Source organism: Clinocottus analis, unplaced genomic scaffold (assembly GCF_023055335.1).
Source record: "Clinocottus analis isolate CAN_PGR_092001 unplaced genomic scaffold, fCliAna1.0.p SCAF_1, whole genome shotgun sequence".
In the NCBI taxonomy this organism is placed as follows: Eukaryota; Metazoa; Chordata; class Actinopteri; order Perciformes; family Cottidae; genus Clinocottus; species Clinocottus analis.
Genome location: NW_027175820.1, coordinates 17,148,817 through 17,170,509, shown reverse-complemented (window position 1 = coordinate 17,170,509; position 21,693 = coordinate 17,148,817). Strand labels below are relative to the sequence as shown.

The 21,693-nt window shown below is 41.5% G+C and overlaps 1 protein-coding gene across 2 annotated transcripts in view; it reads left to right on the top strand.

Moving 5' to 3' along the window:
* Window positions 1–21,693, top strand: part of nfatc3a (nuclear factor of activated T cells 3a) — a 56,801-nt gene that overhangs the window by 33,312 nt on the left and 1,796 nt on the right. For both annotated transcript variants that reach the window (XM_068596169.1, XM_068596170.1), the window contains exons 4-10: window positions 780–979; window positions 1,495–1,667; window positions 2,164–2,304; window positions 6,075–6,130; window positions 6,289–6,415; window positions 8,350–9,438; window positions 20,532–21,693. The exon at window positions 20,532–21,693 is cut by the window's right edge and continues 1,796 nt beyond it. In XM_068596169.1, the coding sequence (XP_068452270.1) occupies window positions 780–979; window positions 1,495–1,667; window positions 2,164–2,304; window positions 6,075–6,130; window positions 6,289–6,415; window positions 8,350–9,438; window positions 20,532–20,608 (1,863 nt within the window). In that variant the 3' untranslated portion in view covers window positions 20,609–21,693. The remainder of the gene's footprint in view (window positions 1–779; window positions 980–1,494; window positions 1,668–2,163; window positions 2,305–6,074; window positions 6,131–6,288; window positions 6,416–8,349; window positions 9,439–20,531) is intronic.

The following is a 21,693-nucleotide window of genomic DNA, read 5'->3' as shown; positions in this document are numbered from 1 at the left end:
AACATTATAACAGTGGTGGGATTGTGTGGCCTGTGTTTTCTGTCCCTCTGAGGAGGAAAAGTTCTGCTCCGCTTTCCATCTTCCTCTTGTCTCTCTACCTGACACGCAACACCTTTCCTGCATGCAACATCTCACCTGTCCGAGATGAAACCGGGGTGCCAGCACTCAGGGAGTAATGGGAAGGGCAGTCTGTAGTCTAAGTGCCACATGAACCACTGGATTTGAAAAGACTGTTGACATTTTTACTATAAAAAAAAACTTTTAGCCACCGTGTAACTTTTGAAAGGCCTTTTTTTTTCTCCTCACGGAATTTGTTGAAGATCATGTGAATTATGCTTTTGTATAATTCAACATCTATTTTTCCTTAAATGATATGATGAATTAGGACACAAGCTATTTATTATTCTCATAATCTCTCAAAGTCCACTCAGGTCTCTTAGTTAGTTTTTTGGTGAGGTTTGCGGCGGTAACAGTGTCCTGCACAGAATCCTGTTAAGGGACAGCCGTGCAAGGGGAAAAAAAATTATAAGTCTATTAGTTGAAAACATCAGTGGCGAACTGGTTGGAGGCCAAAGCGCCAGATGAATATCCAGTGGTCCTGCCAGAAATATCGCAACACCCTCAACCTGACATTTAGATTCCCTCCAAAAAAGGTGGCCTTCTCAAAGCAGTGGAAATGAAGAGAGTATTTCTTTGTTCACACCTCTCATCTGGACCCCAAGAACTCACATCTGTTTTTGTTTTGTTTTTTTTCCATCTCTCTCTCTGTCCTTTCTCAGCTCATTGGCTACAGTGAGAAGCCCATCAACCTGCAGATGTTCATCGGAACAGCAGACGACCGTTACTTGAGGCCGCACGCCTTCTACCAGGTGCACCGGATCACCGGGAAAACCGTAGCCACAGCCAGCCAAGAAATTATTGTCTCCAGCACCAAAGTTCTCGAAATTCCTCTCCTGCCTGAAAACAACATGACAGCCGGGTAGGTGTCGGAAGCACTCCACGGTTACATTACTCAGTTATTTGCTTACCACCATGAAGGAAGAATGAAAAAATAACCACATTTATGGTCATATAGGGCTGTTGCATCTTCCAAGGGAGATTTAATAGATTTTCTAAATTTAAACAAACAAGAGAGTCGGACACAGAAGAAAATGGTAATACTCATGGAGCAACGAGGCAACTTTCATTAAAATATCCAAGCTTATAAATCATCCGAATGTTATGTATAATATTTAAATAAGATCTGGTTTCATTTACATTTGAATTTATAGGAACGAATCCGGTAGGGATTTTCTCATTTATAGTTGTAATAAATTATATTCACAGGCATTTTTATTTTGTGAATTCAACACTTCATTTGCTTCTCATTGCCAATCCCCTGCTGGGTTTGTGGTTGATTTTATCACTCCCAGGCCTTCGCTACTTATGCATGTCTTAGTGATTTCCTTCGCAATGGTGCCGTATGGGGCCAACTATTTTCCCTCTACCTTGCAGTATCGACTGTGCTGGCATCCTTAAGCTGCGGAACTCAGACATAGAGCTGCGGAAGGGGGAGACGGATATAGGAAGAAAGAACACACGGGTCCGCGTGGTGTTCAGAGTGCACATCCCTCAACCCAACGGGAAGGTGCTGTCACTGCAGGCAGCCTCTATTCCTGTGGAGTGCTGTGAGTGTCAACTTCCCAGCCAACCCTACACACATGCAATCACACCAAAACATATTTCATTCAGAAAACCACTCACTTGAAACACACACACACACACACACACACACACACACACACACGCAAACCTTTCAACACACTTCTTTATTTGCAAGCTTTCAGTCAGGCTATTTTATATGTTGTTTTAATCTACTGTTTGCTCTCATTGAAAGTCACTTTAGATAAGAACGTCAGATAAATGTTAATAATGTTATTGCGCTCAGTTTTGCCTCTGCCAGAACTCTACAAGAATGCTAATCTTTTTGTTGAGGCTTTCAGAGAGAGAGTACTCTGGTTATTTTTGAAGCCATATTTTTTGACAATTTTGTATCATAAAGTGCTCTTGTTAATGTGTCTGCTTATATTATAGTACATCCATAGCCCACCCTTAACAAATTAACTTAGCTCAGCAAAATGATCATCCTCCTTTTCTCTTCAATCCCTGCTGCGTCTCTCCCAGCCCAGCGCTCGGCTCAAGAGCTGCCCCAGGTTGACAAAACCAGCCTGACCAGCTGTCTGGTCAGCGGGGGAGAAGAGATGGTCATCACCGGCTCCAACTTCTTCCCAGAGTCCAAGGTCATCTTCCTGGAGAAAGGCCCTGGTAAGGGTTGTGTCTTCACAGCAGCTTAGTCTTGAACATCCACTGCATAAACTGCTTGTGCCAATTGTAAAAAAAAAAAATGTTTCATGTTTGTCTGAGAGGCCACCATGAATGCCACGTGTCATGTGGCATTCATATGGTTCATATGACAATCGTGTTCTTTAGTGGCAATAAAATAAACAAACTTTGGGTTGTTGCAGATTTATACACTTACATTTGCATATCTTGCAATTGTTGCTGAGATCTGCAGAAGGTTATGAAGATTTTATTGTAGTCATGGCTGTTTCGTGTCTGCAGGGATATAAAAAAGACATGTATCATTATCTTAGCCTCAACAAGTTTCCTTTTCCCACCGGGCATTTTGTCAAATGCAGAACAGATTTATGTCTGCTAGTTAAACTGTCTATCAAGTAGGCATGATGCAGTAATAGGCACGTACCGTATAGTGAGAAGAAAAAAAAGGGTCCACCTTTTTGATTATTGTCTACACTGAGTTTACTTACTCAAAAATGGCATTCAGAACATGACATTTCTTTTGTTTGAACTAGTTTAATTTACAGAAACATATTTGTGGAAAATCCAATATACAAAGTGCAGGAAGGCAAGACATTTTTCATCTCATTGCTATTCAACAAATACAATCACATACACACTTAACAAGACAAGCAACTATGAAATTAAATACACAAAACAGATGCATGCTTTCTACTAAATTAAGTATTTGTGACTTTAAAAAATGCTTGTATCAGTTTAACAAAGGCCAAGGCTTAAGAGATTACTTAGTTAAACTCCCTGTGATAGTCATCTTGTTTCATTTAAGTCACTTGTCTTTCTCTGCCTTATCTTTTTTCTCTTTTGTACATCACTCTGTAATCAAAACACAAGAGATTCCCAGAGATGGAAATTTTAAATGGACAGCATTCGTCGAGCCAGTCTCTGCCTGCCTGAACTACCTTTGTGATGTAGAGGAACAGAATCAAGTTCACACATGGCAGAAAGTAGAGGGGTGTTGTTTTTGCGAGAGCGAGTCATTCTGTGGGATTTTGTAAGGGGGAAAAAGCAGTGCGGAGGAATGTCTTCAGCTCTTTCATGTGAAGCATGGCATAGAAAAGCAGCACGGGTGAAACAACTCACTGATGGTTAAGTCTTTACAGCACAGCAACAAGTGGAACGCTTTGAGAGGTGCATCTCGGGTAGGGAGGAAAGCTGGGCCTCATGCACGAGGGCAGCGGACAGTGTGAGGAGACAGAAAGAATATTAAAGGAGAGGGGAAGAGGATGTTGATTGGGTTTGTGTAAATGATCCCCGTCATCATGACTAATCCGCCTGCTTTAGTGCAATGAAGCCCTGATTGGAGTAAGTACAGGAATGGAAGGAAAGAAAGAAAGAGAAGCAATGACAGATATTTTTCCACCATCTCATAATTGAAAGACAACAGTAGATTCACAAGGAACTGGAAACTGGCCTATTGTTGCTAGTACACAGAGATTATTGGATGGTACTATAAATGACTCAAACTGTAATGTGGTAGTTTAGGGTTGCTATCTCTTGGTGTGCATAGCGTTGGTGAGATTTCTGTTTTTTTCCCCTTTGTAATTTCTACTTAGGTCTTCAGGATTTTACTCATCGTAAGTGGATACTTTGCTGAAACACCATTAACAAAATAAATCATGTTTCAAAATCTGTGAAGGATGTTTGCTTTCCTCACTTTCTGTACAGCATAGTCTTTACTTGAAACCAAGATTGGTGTTTTAGAGTTACTATCAAACATGAACATAGGTCTATAATTGGTATAAGCATTTTTTACAAGGATGATTGTTTATATAAAGAGGGAACTTTGAAGGCAGGAACACCAACTGCCCTGAATAGTGATGAATACAGCATGTGCAGTCTGTACTGCCGTGGGCTTTTACAAAGATGTCACAAGATAAACAGTAATCACTGTTCTTTTACCATCTGACTGGGGTGCGCAGGGTGTCTCGGTGATCCGAGTCCTTGTCTTTGCGTGGTATGAGGTTTCTGTCGGTGCTTGTTGTCTGACAGAGCATGTGGGGCCCTCGCTCCTGCCTGTTGAATGTCAACAAGCTGCACTGCAATAATACACTGCTGTCAGCCGCAAAGACATTCAAGGTCATTCGCTCATTGGAAAAAAAAGAAATGTCTTCTTCACAATTGAGAGTGTCTCTTTACAGTTATGACTGGCTAATGTGCCAGGGGTTTACTATGACTAAGGGTAATGTTAGGGTGAGATTAGAACAGGTAAATCGCCGACTTAAAGCTACAGTAAAGTGTGGATCTTGGTAGAACGCTTAATAGCCTGAACGTTACAAAGTTTACAGTTGAGTGCTTGTTAGAATCTACGCCAGTCCTCTCTGCAGACGTGGTGAAGATGCCTGCCAGTGGTATTTGGGGGAATCCTTTGGGTTTTGAAAAAGAGGCCATGCAGGTGCACACCATTGATACAGGCACTGCACATGAGTTAAACTCCACTGAGAGGCATGGGTCCAAAGTTAGTTTTTATTCTTCTCGATGCTCAGACGACTGTGATTTCTTCCAACCACACGGCAAACCTGTCTGTGTTTTCACCCCGACTGCTTTGCTACAAACAGCTGCCCCTAACATGTCTGGCCAGATAATTAGATCTCTCAAAGGAAAACTGGAAAGGATGTTTTCTAGCCAAAACACTGGAAGTGTCTAAAATAATTTTAAAATAAATACAATTATTCCACTGCTCTCTCCATATTTTTAACTAGGCAAGATAAAAAGCAGGATATTTGGACATTTTATTACTATTTAATAGCTGCAAAGATTTTCTCCATTGGGCTTCTAGTTCTTCAAAAACAACATAATTTGGATGTTAAATTGTGAGCTTCACTGGAGCCCCGTGTGGATCTTAAGCCCTGTCTGTTGAAGAAAGCACTGTACACTGACATCATCTTTAGGAAAATAAAGAAAGAGAGTCACTCCGGATGAGGAAAGTTACTTTAAAAAATAGCCAACTATAATTCAAAAAGGGTCTAAATTAAAAAGCTGTAGTCATCAGTGATCCTGTGTGGCCTTGGTTTATAACTGCCTATGTGTTTGTCATTCATTTCATAAATTTTCACTCCATTTGTTGTTTTTATGCCTATTTAAACGCATTTTGAAGTTGCTTGGCTAAGTGATGACAGCAGGTTTTGTGTTGGGCCAAAAACTGTCTAGATACATTATGTGAGGATGTGATACAATGGTCCTGTATTCTGCTTCATCACCCACTGAGCCCTGAGTTCATTCTTCATTGAAAAGCCAGGCATTACTCAGTCTTTGGCCAGACCAACAATGAAGAACTGTGAAGTCTTTTCTGCTCTCCTCTTCTGTCAAATGTGGCAATTTTGAGGTTTAATGTAAAATGAAAAGAAACAGAGTTGAGAGTGACAGGAAGGATGAAAGTATTTCCTTAAGTATACTACCGTTTAAAAGTTTGGGGTCACCCAGACGAATTTTCAGTTTCTTTGCACGATCTCGCATGGAATAGCCTTCATTTCTAAGAACAAGAGTAGACTGACGAGTTTCACATGAAAATTATCTTTTTCTGGCCATTTTGAGAGTATAATCGAACCCACAAATGTGATGCTCCAGATACTCAACTCGCTCTGTATGTATCTTCAGTAAATGTTTCTACTTGTAATATTTTGTGCAATATACAGTATGTGTCTGCTTATAGTAGTAGGATTATAATTATCTTAAAGCTTAATTAGCGCTTAATTTTTATTCTTTATCATTCCCCCTAGATGGACGACCACAATGGGAAGTTGAGGCAAAAATATTACACGAGAAAACTCAAGGAGTAAGTTGTCAGTTATTCTAATTACTCATAATTCCGTCTGTAATACATCACACTATTGTACATTTTTTGTGTTAGTATTTTCATTGTATTATATGCAAATGGTATTGTATTTGGTTGTCAATAAGTGTGTATTAAACATGTTTCATGTGTTTGTGTAGTCGTGCATTGTGGTGGATGTCCCCCCCTACCACAGCAAGTCTGTGGGCTCAGCTGTGCAGGTGCAGTTTTATGTCTGCAATGGCAAGCGGAAAAGGAGCCAATCCCAACGCTTCACTTACCTTTCAGGTGAGATGAGAAGTTGTCAAAGACTTTAACAATTGATCGTTGACCATCAATAACAGGCTTTTTGTGGCGGGCTGGGTTGGTGGGGGTGTCAGACTTACAACTGCTCCATTAAAAAAAAGCCTAGGGTAAAAAACAGGTAAGGCAAAGGAGCACAATGTTGCTAATATTATGCTGTTTTTAGGTGCAAGTATTATTATCTTAAGTATTTAAGATCCAAAGTAATTTTCCTGCAACATTTACACAAAGAGATCCTCTCAAGCTTTACTTTGCATTCCTTTGGGTGTACTGCTTCCTGCTGTAGTTCAACTCCCGCGGTAATGACGAGCGTTTAACTGACAGCTGAGGCAGTTGTAGCGTGTTCTTGGTGTTGCACACTTCTCCACACGGGTTTCACTAACCCTGTTTCTCTCTTTCTCTCTCCAAAGAAAGCACGGCTGTGGTTTAGTGGGGGCTATTCCACTAACAATAACATTAACACCTGCAAACTGTTTATTTTGTGAAGTCTACTCACTTCCAAGCCAACCTTTTCTTTCTCTGTACTAAACTTGCATGGGGTGCTATGGTGCAAATCTATTGCTATCCAAGAAACCTTTACTATACATCGATCTTGAGTTGTGGTTTGATATAAATATTTTAGCAGTAAGGAAACTCGGTGGTCATGATATTTTGGAAGTTTCCTTCCAAAATGTTATTCATTAAAATCACATTCTTGCTATTTGATATTGTTTTGTTATTTTCCTTATGAAGCCAGTCAAACTGAAAACACCGTTGGCGGAATATAATGAAATGTGAACATTTTGTGCAACACATCCAAACCTCTGAGTCTTACCACAACTGTGTGTATGTTTGTGTGTATGCGCATAAGCAGCCTTGCCCATCCACCCACCCAGCCTTTCTGTTGCAAGCACGCCCACTCCACACAGACAGTTCCTGTTTTCAGTGTTGACAGATGAGGGCAGTCAATCAGAGCAGAGTAGAGTAACCCTGCTCTGTCAGTCAAGCTGACACCACCAGTGTCACCACGGACACCACCTGCTTTATTGTGGAATTGAAAAAAGTTTGGGCTGCGCTGTTGAGGCCCCGGCCCAATTTAAGAAAATTGTCTTTTTCAAACAGGATTTCTTTGTTAAACCTCACACATTGTAGGTATGCTCAATTTTGTGGCTAAACTAATGTCGACAAATTAAAACATCCAGGCTTCAATTATGTTCTGTGTTTTAGTGTTTATTATGATACCCTTCTCTTACCCTTGATTTTTTTTTAGCCAAAACTGACTTGATTTAAACACTGTTTGGCCTTTTCGTGCCCTCTTCCCTCTAAATCCCAGAGGCATGATGGGGTGAGTAGAGGGCATTAGCAGTGAACTTGTTTGCTGTCCGTCTGATCTGGGCTGCGTGGCATTCAGCTCCTCTTCCCACATAACATTTCACATGATGGCACCCGGACTGACAACATATGCTCTCCCTCTAATTCAGAGCTGGATAAAAATAAAACTCACTGTCACAAGGCACCAGATTGGGAAATAGGTTACCGATTGGCAGAGCAGTGCTGTGAGCTTTCACAGTAACAGGGAATGGCCCCATTTACCATCACAATGTCACATGTCGTTTTTATGTTATTTATTTTTTCATCTGGAAGGAGACCCATTTCATACATTTCAGACATTATTTTTACTGCTTTGAGATTTTTATGACCTAGTTTTTCCGGTTTCACCAAAACATTTAAACTTCAAAGCTACAGATTCAGGAAATTGCTGGGGGTTGAGAATGAAGAACAACTTGAAATAACTATTGCCTTTTTTTAGGTGGTTAAAGTCACTGAACTGCTTGTACCTAAAGCCAACATAATAATGACACTGACACAGTATTTCATTGATAAACAAAACTGACAATAGTTTTTTTCTCTTCTCTAATTATTTTGTCTTTCGTCTTCAGTCATGGTGAAACAGGAGCACAGAGAAGAGCTGGACCTTTCTGCAGTACCCCCTATGTCTATGCCCCTGGCACATGCTGGCAGTCTGGTGCGCACCCAGCTGCCTTCTCCTGAGCAGTGCCACCCATCGGACAACCTTCTGTCCAGCTCCCCTCATGGGCTGGCCACCGGCTCCGGACCTGGCCTGCTACCCCTGCAGGCCCCCTGCTCCTCCCTGGGCTCCCCATCTTTCCAGCACCTGCCTCACCTCCAGGGTCGCAGCTTGCACCACCCTCCTGCAGATTGCCACATGACGTTCCACCAGAGCTCTGCCCCTGATCCTCTTCCTGCTCCTCCCCGGCCCTCCTACCAGTCTATGCAGCACAGCCACAGTCATAGTCATAGCCTGCCCTTCAATGGCCAGTCCAGCCTTCCTCCTCAGGGCTACGAGAGGATGCCCTTTCAGCACAGCCCCAGTGCAGCATCACATCCAATAAGCATGGGAATGGTGTACCCCTCTTCACCTTGCTCCTCATCATCAGCTCCCTCCTCATCAACCACCCACCCCATTGCTGGGTCTCCCCAGAGCCAGCAACCCCTGCTTTCCCCCTCATCCCCCCACCTGCACACACTCGGAGGCTATCACTGCTCCCCAAATCCCACCCGGGTGCCCTCTCCTGGTGGCCACCCCCTTGTAGGACAGCACTCCTCCCAACTGCATAGAGCTATGGGCTACCACCCAGTGAGTCAAAGGTCTGCCTCGTGTCCCACACCGTCCAGCGCCCCTGCTCCAAGGATGATCCCCTCTCCCCACTCGGGGCCTTCCTCCCCTCAGCTCCACTCGCTGCCCTACCAGTCTCCCACCTCATCCTCCCCCACTGCTGGTGGCAGTCCTCTGGGGCCCATGCAGCATTCAGGACAGCCCTCTCCCCAACCTACAAGCCCGGTCATGGCCAGCCTGTCCCCGGTGGCAGCAGGGCCTTTGGGTCACCCTCTAAGCCCTCAGGGGCCATTCCCCTCGGACGCAGAGGGGCTGGCCATCAAGCAGGAGCCTGAAGAGAGGGAGCCCACCTTCCGCTCCATCGGCCTGCAGGACATCACGCTGGATGATGGTAAGATATTTATTTCAGATATGAATCTCTTTGTTAATCATTTTGTGTTTTTCTTGGAGTGTTCAGTGTACAATTGATGGCTTTAACAAGCAGAAAAGCACTTAGAGTCATTGAGAGCAATGCCACCAACCTGCTGTTTTACTGCCATTTTATCAGTTTGGGAAAAGAGACAAAGAAGAACACAGGAGGCCTATGACAAGTTATTTCAACTCAGTCAGAAAAGGCAAGGCCATTAGAAATAGATATTTGATCCAATTAAAAAGAAGTTGTCCCTTTGAAAAAGACACCCAGTTGACACACCCCTTCACTGCATCAATCTTTCACTTTGTTTTGCTTTGTCGATGTAATTACACATTTATTTTGTTTTTGCTCTGACACTCATTCTCCACTTTTCTGTCAGTACAGTCTTGCTGCTCTTATTATCACATTTAACTTCGCCCTGTCCTTTTGACAAATAATAATAACATCACACCCATCTGTGAACAATGTCATTTTTAGTCTAAAACAATTGACCACTAACAGATTCAATTTACCCAACAAAATGTCACATGCCACATAGATTTGTGTCTGATGATGTAAAACAATACCAGTAGTTCTATGAGTGGCTGAAACCTTGATGCCTGATTATGGTGATAGCCAGGTTCATTACTGAGGGGTCCTGTGACTTAGTATTGGGTAACATAGACACAAGAGGACTGATAACTATAGTATCATATTCAAAGGCATAATGGTAAAACATCTTCTGTATCTCTGGCAGTGGTTTTCGAAGGTTAATTACACTTTGCATTTGTTTGGCTTCTTGGAACTGGGGAGGGGGAGAGGATTGCATCATTTTGTGCTGCTTGCAAAGACTGTAGATGAAACACAGAAACTACAGTTGTGTGTCGCTGCATCCTGTGTGCGCGTGTGTGTATGTGAGCGTGTGTGTACATGCATTAACAACTCTAATTAGCATGCTCAGGAGAACTCGTTGAATTAACAAATGGCCGTGAAGTCAGCACATTATTAGCACATATTCAGCAGCGTTCGTCTCCCTCACATGAACTCTACTGATTTTCTTAAAATATATCTGTCCGAGCTATTACCAATCATCTACCTCCTTATCTGCCATTCAGGGACTTGCTTGGGTTTGTTAACCCCAGTGGCATAATCAAATGAGGGTCCTAAAGGTTTAGAGTTAATAAATAGCCTGACGAGGTTGTCAGAGAGGTGTGATATTGTGTCCTAGCAAGGGTCAGCCTAATTAACACAGGGTAATTGTCAATAAGTCGAGTGTGAAAGGCCGACAACGGCGAAGGTTTATCAGTGCATGATACGTATGCATACACACGCTAACACACATTTAAACCTATGTCTGAAGAAAAGAAACTGTTTCACTCTCTCTTTTCTGTCTTTCCTTATTACAGGCTCACATGTGCACATAAAATCTGTTTACTCAGGAATGTTTCGCACAAAACTGAAACTCAGATTAAGTCGGCCTCTCCCCATCACACATGCAGAGACAGACACTCTGGAAGTAGCTGGCTTTGCTCTCACCAAAAAAAGTGTGAGAAAAGTTTGTAAATGACACGGTTCAACTGGGAATGTAAGCTCCCCCTTTGAGCCAGTGGCTAAAAATAGCTTTATGTGCCATGCCGGCTCTGTAGGCCCTGTTTTGAAGTAGCAATGTGAAGCTTACTCCCAGCTCACAGTTTTAGGAGGTCACACTCTCTTAAGTAGACCATATTCAGCTCATTTTGACAGATCAGGATGGGCATTAATGCATAACGAGAGATTCATAAAACATCAGCACATGCAACATAAATCTGCTCACAAATACAATACAGAGCTATTATGCATAATTAAGTGTCTTAAGGCTAATCACGGTGATTATCTTTGTTAATAATGTGTTTAGAACATGGGAAATCAGCTTATTGCTCAACAGTTAAGTGTAACTGCCATGAACAAATTGCCCTTTAGACGTTTGAGAATGATGAACTTTTTTTCACTCACTGACTATTATTTTATTATGTCTACTGTCAACCACTTTATTTTTACTCTTTTATTAAAACACTCAATGTGTTTTGGAAAATGTGTTTCAACAGTTTTCGGACCTGGAGAAAGTTGAGATTGAATCATTATTTTTTATCATACAGGTATTATACATGAACTACTGCAGTATCATAGACGGCCTGAGAGGGAATACAAATGTGAGCGAGTAGAAAACTGCTCTGGTTAGCAAGCAGATGGCCCTTGTGACGCACACCAGAGCATGCTTGAGATGTGTGTCTTTGTGTGTGCGTTAGCTGGGCTATTGCGTTTGTGTCTATCTATTTGATGTTGTGGAGGTGTGAGTGTTCTGTGTGTGTGTGTGTGTGTGTGTGTGCACGTGTGTGTGCAAAGCAAGAGACACAGGAGGTGAGAAGACAGACTGACAGACAGATGGACAGACAAGGTCAGAATCCAACCCTACTGCAGGGTCACTCAGCCGAGACATTCAATCTGAAATGTACTTAGCATCTGACATTAAACTTAACTCAATACTTGATCATTAAATTATTTTTGTTTAAAGTATAAACTGTATATTTTGATTTTCCGTATGGACCAAATTAAGTAGTGTAGTTAACGTGAAACGTGCCCTGTTACAAATATAAAAATAATAATCGGCAGATGTCGAGACTTTATTTTTATTCGATTTTGCAGTGAACAGAAGGAAAAGTAGATGTTAACAAAGCCAATGAACTGGAAAAGAAAATAAGCCATAACTGAATGTTGTTAAGATGTGCTGCTTTGTGTATTTCTACTGCTGCGATGTCTGAATCCAAACAGAGGACTATGGTTGGGTGTGTCATCATTAAACATTATTAAAGACAGGTTTTTCACAGTCACTGTTTGGTACATTCAGTGAAGAGACTATGGCGTGTCAGCACCTCAATAAAATAAATACAGGTTCTTTTCTCTTTATTCTTTATTTCAAGACTCAGAAATCAACAGTTAGAGTTATGATTGATGAACTTATTATGGAATAGTATTACTATTCTTATATTAATTAATATGAATCCCCTGCTAGCTCATCAACCAGGTATCCAAGCCCTGTAAAGTTGTGTGTTTGGCTTCGTCATGAACACAGGAGTTGAACAATAGGCCCTCCTGTAACAATGATTGCATCCGGCATGGTGACAGAAGATGAAGCCCCTGTGCTGCTGAACCCTGCATTTCAGCAATTAATCAGCATGTGACGATCTCCATGTTTACAGAGCATGGAGTGGAATGGGACAGCACGTGTGTCTCTTTGCGTGTGTCTGTGTCTGTGTGTGTGTGTGTGTGTGTGTGTGTGTGTGTGTGTGTGTGTGTGTGTGTGTGTGTGTGTGTGTGTGTGTGTGTGTGTGTGTGTGAGCGGTTGCTAGAATGTCAGTAGTGTGCGCAGTGTGTTCACAACAAAAGCTGGTCTTTTGTTGGTCCTGCCCAAATCCTCAGCTGCCTCAAACTGAGAGCACGGCATGGAGGGTTAATAATAATCCGAGCCCTGCCTCCAGTACTCCTAATGAGAGAAAAAAACGCAGTAATGACACAAATGAATACACACATATACACACAGGGAGTGACAGCATTGAAGATGTATTAGTTACATTGCTATTACTATTGCCAATGCCATCACTGCTTTAATTATTATTATTATTCTACCACAGCCACTGCTGCTATTACTATTGGTAGGCATAGCTTTTTTTATGTGTACTACTCTCATTATATGAATCATTTCTGTCATATGCATTGAATGTGTTGTTCATTCTGTACACATGACCCCTATTGCACTTTGGGCCGTCTTGGGAGAGGAATCCCTCCTCTGTTGCTTTCCCTCATGCAAGAGGTTTTTTGGGGTTGAGTTTTTCCTGTGCTAATGTGAGGGTCCCGAGACAGGACAGTGGTTATGTGTACAGATTGCAAAGCCCTCTGAGGTAAATTTGGGTTTTGGGATTCTGGGCTATAAAAAAATAATTACATTAAATTGAATATAATCAAATAAACTAATTGCACTATGTTCATACACATGCAGAAAACACATATTTTCAATACATGTTTTGACTTCTGTTGCACATGTCCTCTGCTTTTTCTGAATTTAAAAGATTAATTGAGAATAATTTGTACATCAAAGTAATGAATTCTACATTTTGATTACCAGCTTTATTGCCCAGAAATAGACTAGAAGATCAAGACTACTCTTCTCTGCATGTTAACGTACCAGCGGAACAGAAGCTAGCGCGTCTTTAGCTTCTCTATCGTGACGTATTCCCCTGTGAAACTGAATATTAGACCAATCGGCTTGCTGAAATTAGCACAACGACAGTTTGAAAACAGCTCGTTTTGTGTCAAACATGAACAAAATCTTCTGACCAGCACCTGTAATGCTTACAATGGTATATCTTGTTTGTTTAAATCATGTGAAAACAACATGTTTTAATTATACAGTGGTTATGTGTACACTACATGGTAATTAGTGAACTTTAGAGGTGCAGGTGGATTTATTACCTTCGATGTGAGTCACGCATATTATTTATACGCATATGTCACGCATATATATTTACCGGAGAGATATGAGGGTGGTAATTCTCTACTCCTGTGATTCTCTGCCAGAAAGTGATTATGGCTGATTATTGTATAACATCAAACAAGCAGCTCTTCGTAAAGACAAAGGCTTGTCAGCACTGCCGGTCCCACTGAGAATCAACTGTCTTCTCAGTTTGAAGTCTCCTTCAGCTCATGGGCAGCTGCTTTCTGCCCACAATCTAACGACACGCTTCATGTATGTTGCACAATGGCAGAAAGACGTAAATGAGAAAAACAAGTGACTGCTAAAGAAGCCAACATCGAGTGATCCAAAAAAGACTTGGATATATTTCTCCGGAGTTGGCCGACCAGACCGGGGAAAACGCCAGTGAATATTGGATTAACCTTTGACAGGTGTTGAGAAATACGACTCCAATTGAAATTATACATTAAATTAAACTTGGAAATTACCTTTGGTGTTTGGCTACCTTTGTAAATGGTCCTGGGAAGGCCTGAACAGTTTAGTGGAACTGCCCAATGGTTTATTTACTGTAAAGGTGTAACTGCCTTATATCTTAATTTAATAGCTGGCGTCACACATTGGATGGTCGGGAACTCTGAATTCATCACATCACTACAGATATAGACAAACTACTTTTTCCATAATCAGAACTTCCAATATTGTGTGTGTGTGTGTGTGTGTGTGTGTGTGTGTGTGTGTGTGTGTGTGTGTGTGTGTGTGTGTGTGTGTGTGTGTGTGTGTGTGTGTGTGTGGGAAGAAATATGTAAACATGTCTGCAGTTGTATTTAATTGTAATTATTTTTATGAAACAACCAGATATAAATCATATTGTTGTTGTTTATGCACACAGACATGTGTATACGGGACCGTCTCATTGAGAGGCTTCATGCTGCCATTAACCAACCATAAAAGAGTAATAACACAGAGCTCATGATTCGATGGCATGAAAACCGTGGAAGGAAAATTTGTTTCCATCGAATGCGGCTGCTGCTCGTTAAAAACAATGGCAAACATTTGCTGGTCTTTTCCCCTGAAACAAGTGGAAACGGACTTTCTGTGTCATCTTTCCATACAATTAAGGTCTTAGAGAGTGTAATGCAGAGGTCTTGGCAGAGGCTGGAGCCCGGTGCGGAGACGGGGCCGCTGCCACCTCTTTCTTTTGACAGAAGGAGGGGAAGCCTGAAAATCCCTCAGTGGGGATAAGGGCAACATATTGACTTTGAGTTCATGATTCTGACTCTGCGCTCACCAAATTATTATGAAAAATGACAGCGCCGTGTTCAATTTAGCCAAAATGTTGTTTGTTACAAAGTTGGCTGCTCCTCCTGAGTTGATTTTGTGCACGTCAGCCAAACTATCAAGCGCTGGTGACTGGAAAATAAATACTGGTCACAACATTTCTCATGGCGCTAGTGAGGACATGACAGCGTAGTGAAGAAGATTTCACTCTCCCTACTAAATTTACAGGGGCTGAAATGTGTCAATAAAATACACAAAGAAATATACTATTCTTTAAACTCTATTCTGAAGCTTTATAAATACTAAAAATGATCTAATTTCTACTTCTTAATTGTGAGGATTTGTTGCTTTTCTTTGTCTTGTGTGATGGTGAATTATACTGTGTATCTTCGGTGTTAGGACTGAAAAAAAAACAGCTATTTAAAGACACCTCGGGCTTTAGGACATTTTAAAAGGTTATTTATTTATTTTTTTTTTACTACTTTCTGACATTTTATTGTCCAAACAGTTATTTCAATGATGAAAATAATTGGTGGTTGCAGCTCTACTGCTGTATATTTCCCTCATGGAACTGGAGTAAAGGAAACTTTAACCAAAATAAAAACAACTAATCTATTAATTTAGCAGCTCCTGACCACAACCCATGAAATGTCTGGAAAAGCTTTCGACTTCTGCGGGTTCTGACACCAGAGACATCAGCTTCGTGCCCTCTGCTGATAAGACCTACAGTACGTCCCATTATTAGCTATTGTAATGAGCTTTGCTGAGCTCCCCCGGCGGCCATATGGGCTGCAGTGGTTTCCTTCCTAAAGCCCAGTCCTGTGGTCATCGGCTGAGTGGAGCCACTATTCTGTGTCCCGGATCAAAAGGCGCGGAGGGGAGTCTTTTGAATCACTTACCGTCAGATCAAGATGGGAAATCCAGCGATGATTCACAGGAATAAGTGACTTTGAGAAACTTTTTAAAGATCTGTGTGCCTTCACCCACTCACTCACACACTTACTCCAAAAGTGAAATTAAAATAAAACAGATCACAGTGCAGCCACGGAGTTCAACGAGTAAACCAGAGAGAGCTCCGCTGCGTCGACCTGGGAGATTTCAATACAAGTTCATCAAATGACCATTTCTTTCCACTGTGTGTGTGATCGTTTCACGTTTTCTCTCATACCTGGGGCTCTGTGAAGACGTGGACTGTGCATGTCATTACGGGGACCTGCAAGTGGAAACTGTGTGCTTTGCTGTTCCCTCTTGCAGGCAGACCACGTCTTGCCTCTTTTTCTTCCTTTTGCGCAAATGTTTTCCATTGTGACATGTTGTCTTCATTTGCTGGACTCAAGGATCAGTCAATCTTTGAGTTGTTTGCTTAATCTGCTCTGCCAGAGTAATGTTTTCTAAGCCTGGGTCAGGGATTTTTTTTCAATGTGTCATAGAGGGTTATGATAATTACCCATTTTCCATTTCGACAGCAGTTTATTGTACTGAATGCCCATCTGCTTATTTCACTTCTGTTTTGCATTATGGAAATCTTTTTAATATACCTTCTTTGACATGCACTTTAGAATTGAAGGCATGAGATTACCCAATCACAGTGGTCTCCTGTGAGATGTTGAACTTTATTTCAGGAAGACTGAAGAATCTCCTGACGACGATTCATCCAGCATATGTAGACTTGACCACACATTTGTTTCACAAGCGACAATTCATTTTTCAAAAAGCTGCAGAAACTGTGACATTGTGATTTATTCTAGTCACAGTTTCTGAGTTTTGTTTTAGCTTATATCTTTCTCCGGGAACATTTTTTGCAACACTGTACTGCTTTTTTTACTGACACATAGTCTACAATGATGCTTACTTTAACAAATTACTGTAACTAGTCCAGTTTACAGATAAGCATGTCCCTGTTTTCCTTGCATTTCCTCTGAAACCTGAAGAAACCTGGTCCTACAGATTATTATGGACATTTAAGGTAAATCATTTAAAGCCCAGTACAAGAAGCAGCATTGACACATAACTGCAGTGGGAACAGAAGTACACACACACGCAGCATTAAAAGCTATCGGCACAGAAAGAAAGGATCCCTCTGATGTAAGCCTACGTTAGAGTAGTAGTAGTAGCGAAGGTTCGCTGCCTTCAGATGTATATTCTGATGAGGGAGCCCCCCTCCCAGTCATATACAGAGGATCTCCCTCCGACTGAGCCATTCAGAGCCACACTACCGATGGCAGACAGCGCTGAATCACCGACTTTCTGTTGCACTGTCATGACCAATACCAGTAAATCTGATGAAACACTATCAGAATATGAAACTCTTTATAGGCCAGGCTCGACTCAAACCTCTCTTTCACTTCTGGATTATTGATGTGTGGACATAGATTATTGCTCACTGATTTAGGAAAATAAACTGTTGTTTTACGTATTGCTAGTAGATTCCTCCAGTGTATTTTGTGTTTTATATGTTTAGTTTTTAGTCCACACTTATACTTATTTATGTCACACTTTTTTTTTTTGTAAGGAAAACAAAAAGTTTTTTTCTTCCATTGACTGTTTTGAGACTGAGATGAAGATTCACTCCCAAAATAAGATACGATCCTTCAAACGGCCACAAATCAAGTCGTCCAAATTCACATCGTGCGTAGCTGTAATATCGAGAGTGAAGCCTCGCAAAACTGTTATGTGTGGGGAAATGTCTTCCGGCACCTTTTTTAAATGAGAAAAACGAGTGAATCAAATTGAGAGGAATTCAAATAACGATACACTTGATTAAGTCATGAGTTTCAGATGGTTTTACGCAAAATGCACTCTGTGTCTCGTGATTCATCAGACGATAGGTTCATGTTTGCCTCTGCGACAATCTAAACAGAACAGCGGAAAGTCATGTGTTTTCGGCAGACGCCCACTTGCTGTCGGTTTGTCGCACTTCGCACGATGCTGTTCATATTCCTGTGGTGTTAGAGCAGATTCACTCCCATGTATCAACAGCGCTACACAGTTTACCACAGAACATTTTCAGCTGTGCACGAGTCTAAGACAGGCCCGTAAACATCGCTCTGTAGTTGACCCACTCCTTTTATTTATTAATGTATATATTAGAGCCTTACACATGATCAGTTTTAAAAGATAATAGTGGACACATTTATTATATTTTATATATTTCTATATTGTTAAAAGAAGTAAAGTATAGAATATAAGAGTAAAATCTAAAACATTTCCCAGTCACATTTCACTAAACGGGTGTGGAGCTTGGACAGAAGAAGCACAGTTACTGTGCCAGCTTTTTAATGTTATGTATGTATACAGCTGCTCTGTGACAGCAGTAAGATACTCTTTATTTCGAGCACAGTTGCAACACTTGTCTTTAGAAAGGTCATGGCCTTTAAAGGAAATCTGTAGTCCTCCATCACAGTTTCATTTCAATGATAGAATAGTCCGATTAAATCAATAAACCGGCCAACTTGTTGTATACTGTACATCAGTGTTATATATACAAAGGTAAATGTTTGTTTTTATATTCACATTGTAGTCTCATAAGTGTGTGGTGGTGCTGTGTGTGTGTGTGTGTGTGTGTGTGTGTGTGTGTGTGTGTGTGTGTGTGTGTGTGTGTGTGTGAACATGGTTGACATGGGAAAGGAAGAGCCTCCCACGCTAACAGGATGATGTGAGTGATGGTGGCCAGACACAGAAGAAAGCAGCAGAAAACACAAATATAACAGAATGTACATCAAGGCACTAAATAAAAGCTGCCGGTCCTGTGACAGAGACTGTAAAAGACAAACACTGTTTTAAGGATATATGTGCAATGTTAATACACAAGAAAAACAGACTTAGAACAGACTGTAGTTTGAGGAGATTATGGAATTGTGAAACAGATATGAAGGTAACATCACAATATGAGGATAATTATATTTGACTGAATTTATTTTATTAAAAAGCATTCATGTCACTTTGTGTGTCATCTAATTTAAATTTGGTATCTTAATTAAACACGCTTAGCTAGGTTCATTTTCCCATCATTGACTGAGTCATCCCCTACCCCCTTGTTTCTAGTTTTTACAGTAATACATGTGGTTACCGTGGCCCTGGCAAGGTGCGCTTTCAAAGCACAGTTTTGTGGACCGAGGTAGGTGGAGGAGCTGTCATGTACAGACAGGTCGACTAGAACTCTCCCAGTGTCACACTGGGCCAGAGGTCTCTGCTACACCCTCCCAAACCAGTTTGCAAAGCCTGTTTCTGAATGAAAGACAGTCACGGGACAAAAGCTGAATAGTTTTGTTATAGTAGGAAAAGAAAGAACGCTCACTTCCCATTTTACATACATTTCACGAATGCGCTTCTCTTTGTCCTCGTGTCGTCCGCACCACTAAGTATTTGAAGTTGATTTACTTCACAGCTGCACTTTTTACTAGCTCCCTCCTGTGTCTCTTGTGGTCACCAGTGTGAATACTGAATGGAGGCAGCAGATGTAAAACAATCACAGGCACTGCCTAAAAAACAGGCAGCAGCGCAAAGAAAGAGTTATCTGTTATGTGTTTTAAATCAGGCTTTAACTGAGTCAGTGGAGTAATTCACTTCACTGCAGCCGAGTGCCACCCCGGGCTCCGCAGTGTGTTTTAAACAATTGATTGGTTTTATTCAGCCTGAGGAAATGTACTGAACCACCTTTTAAGCTCTAATGAAATAACGGACCGCCCCGCTGGTTGGCCGGCCGTACAGCGCTGTGTTTATAGGAGGGCTGTGGTAACTGGTAACATTTCTTGGACTCAGACGAAGGTCAGGAATGGCATATTTATTGAATGGAATAGTTTCTCTCATTTAATATGTGAGGAGTGATTCTGTCTCACGTCACAGCTGTGATTTTTTGACCTTTGGTCCACCAGTTAGTCGGAGTTTTTCAACTTTGAGCTCTTTGCTGGTTAAGTTTGATGATTCAGTTTTGTGAGGAACTCAGCATGGAACAACATCGCCCTCTGCTGGCCAGGAATATGTACTTTAACTAAACTTCATTTTTAGTGACGCACAGATGAAGCCAGATGTGAAGCTTTGGGCCTTGAAACTGAACGTACACAGCAACATTTAGTGGTTTCAAAAATAAAATTGCATCCCTTCAAGTCAACACCTCATTGATTTTATATTGTTCATTGGTATTCATTAAAAATAATGACATCAATTTGCCATGATTGTTTTTTTGGTGTGCATCAGCTTTTTCTCTCATTTCCCCAGCAATGTGTGCATCAGCTTCAAAACTGAAGCACCAGTGACCTCTTAACTCACGTAAAATATGCTCACTTTGTTTTTCTCTCTCTCTTCCCAGTGAATGAAATCATCGGCAGAGACATGTCTCAGTCCCCCAGCACTCATGGTCCTCCATCAGCACACAACCAGTCATAGCCCAGCCCACGCTCAGGCCCTGACGCAGCCTTTTGGGTCACGAACCACCTCCTCAAGCTCTCGAACCCAACCCTGGACCCTGGTCCTGGTCCTGTTTGTAATGGGACAAGAGGGCAGGAAGGCTGTGGGCGAAGACAGAATACGGTGGCAGATTCTGTTAAAGCCTCATGGACCTGCTACTCCACCAGATTGACAAGAAGACACTCTTGTTTGTCTAATTTAATTTGAAACAATGTCTCTTTATGAGAGATATAGATAAATCCTGCACAGATTAAATAGAAAGGTGTGCAGTAGAATACGGCCGTGTCATGTTACTGCCAGGTTGAAATAGTTGGAGAATAAGATGTGACCTGTCCCTCTTCATCAGGTGTGGACTGGCCCTGTCAAAGCACCGCTGTCTTCCTGACCAATCAGCTTTCCACGACTATGGAGCACTGGCTTTTTAAATAACTCTCTGTAGTGGAGGCAATGCAACATTGTCTGTTGTCGTCCCTCTCTCACCAGCATAGACCTTCATGAATGAAGACGTCTTGAGAGATATAAGAATGAGAAAACCGCAGGAGTGCACAGTGCTCTCACAGCAAGCCAGAGCTGAGATCCAAAACTGTTTCAGTCCTCTGCAGGGAAGGAGGCAACATGTTATTAGAAACTTCAGGACACTAAAACTCTCCAAAACATTCTGGGTTTCTCTGAGCGAACATCCAAATTGGTACCCTTGGAAGTTGGAGATGAAAAATGAATTATTAGTTGTAAATATGTATTACCACATTCAAACAACAAAGAAAGATAAGAATTTCAATAATCAGTACAAAAAAAAACCATTTTGGATTGAATATTTAGTTGAACGTTCCAATCCCAGTTTTTCGCTCTTGGCTCCATCATGACAACATTGTCCACTCCTGGATCCTTTCTCATTTTAGATGATACAATCATTCAGGTCTAAAGTGCAGGGACCCGACAGGGAGGTCGTGCTCCTCTGGCACTGGTCTGGGATCTGCAACCTGCAACATTCCACAACTTTTAGTAACCTTACAGCTGTGTAGATATCTGTACATGAATCAACTTCTCTCTCTCTCTCTCTCTCT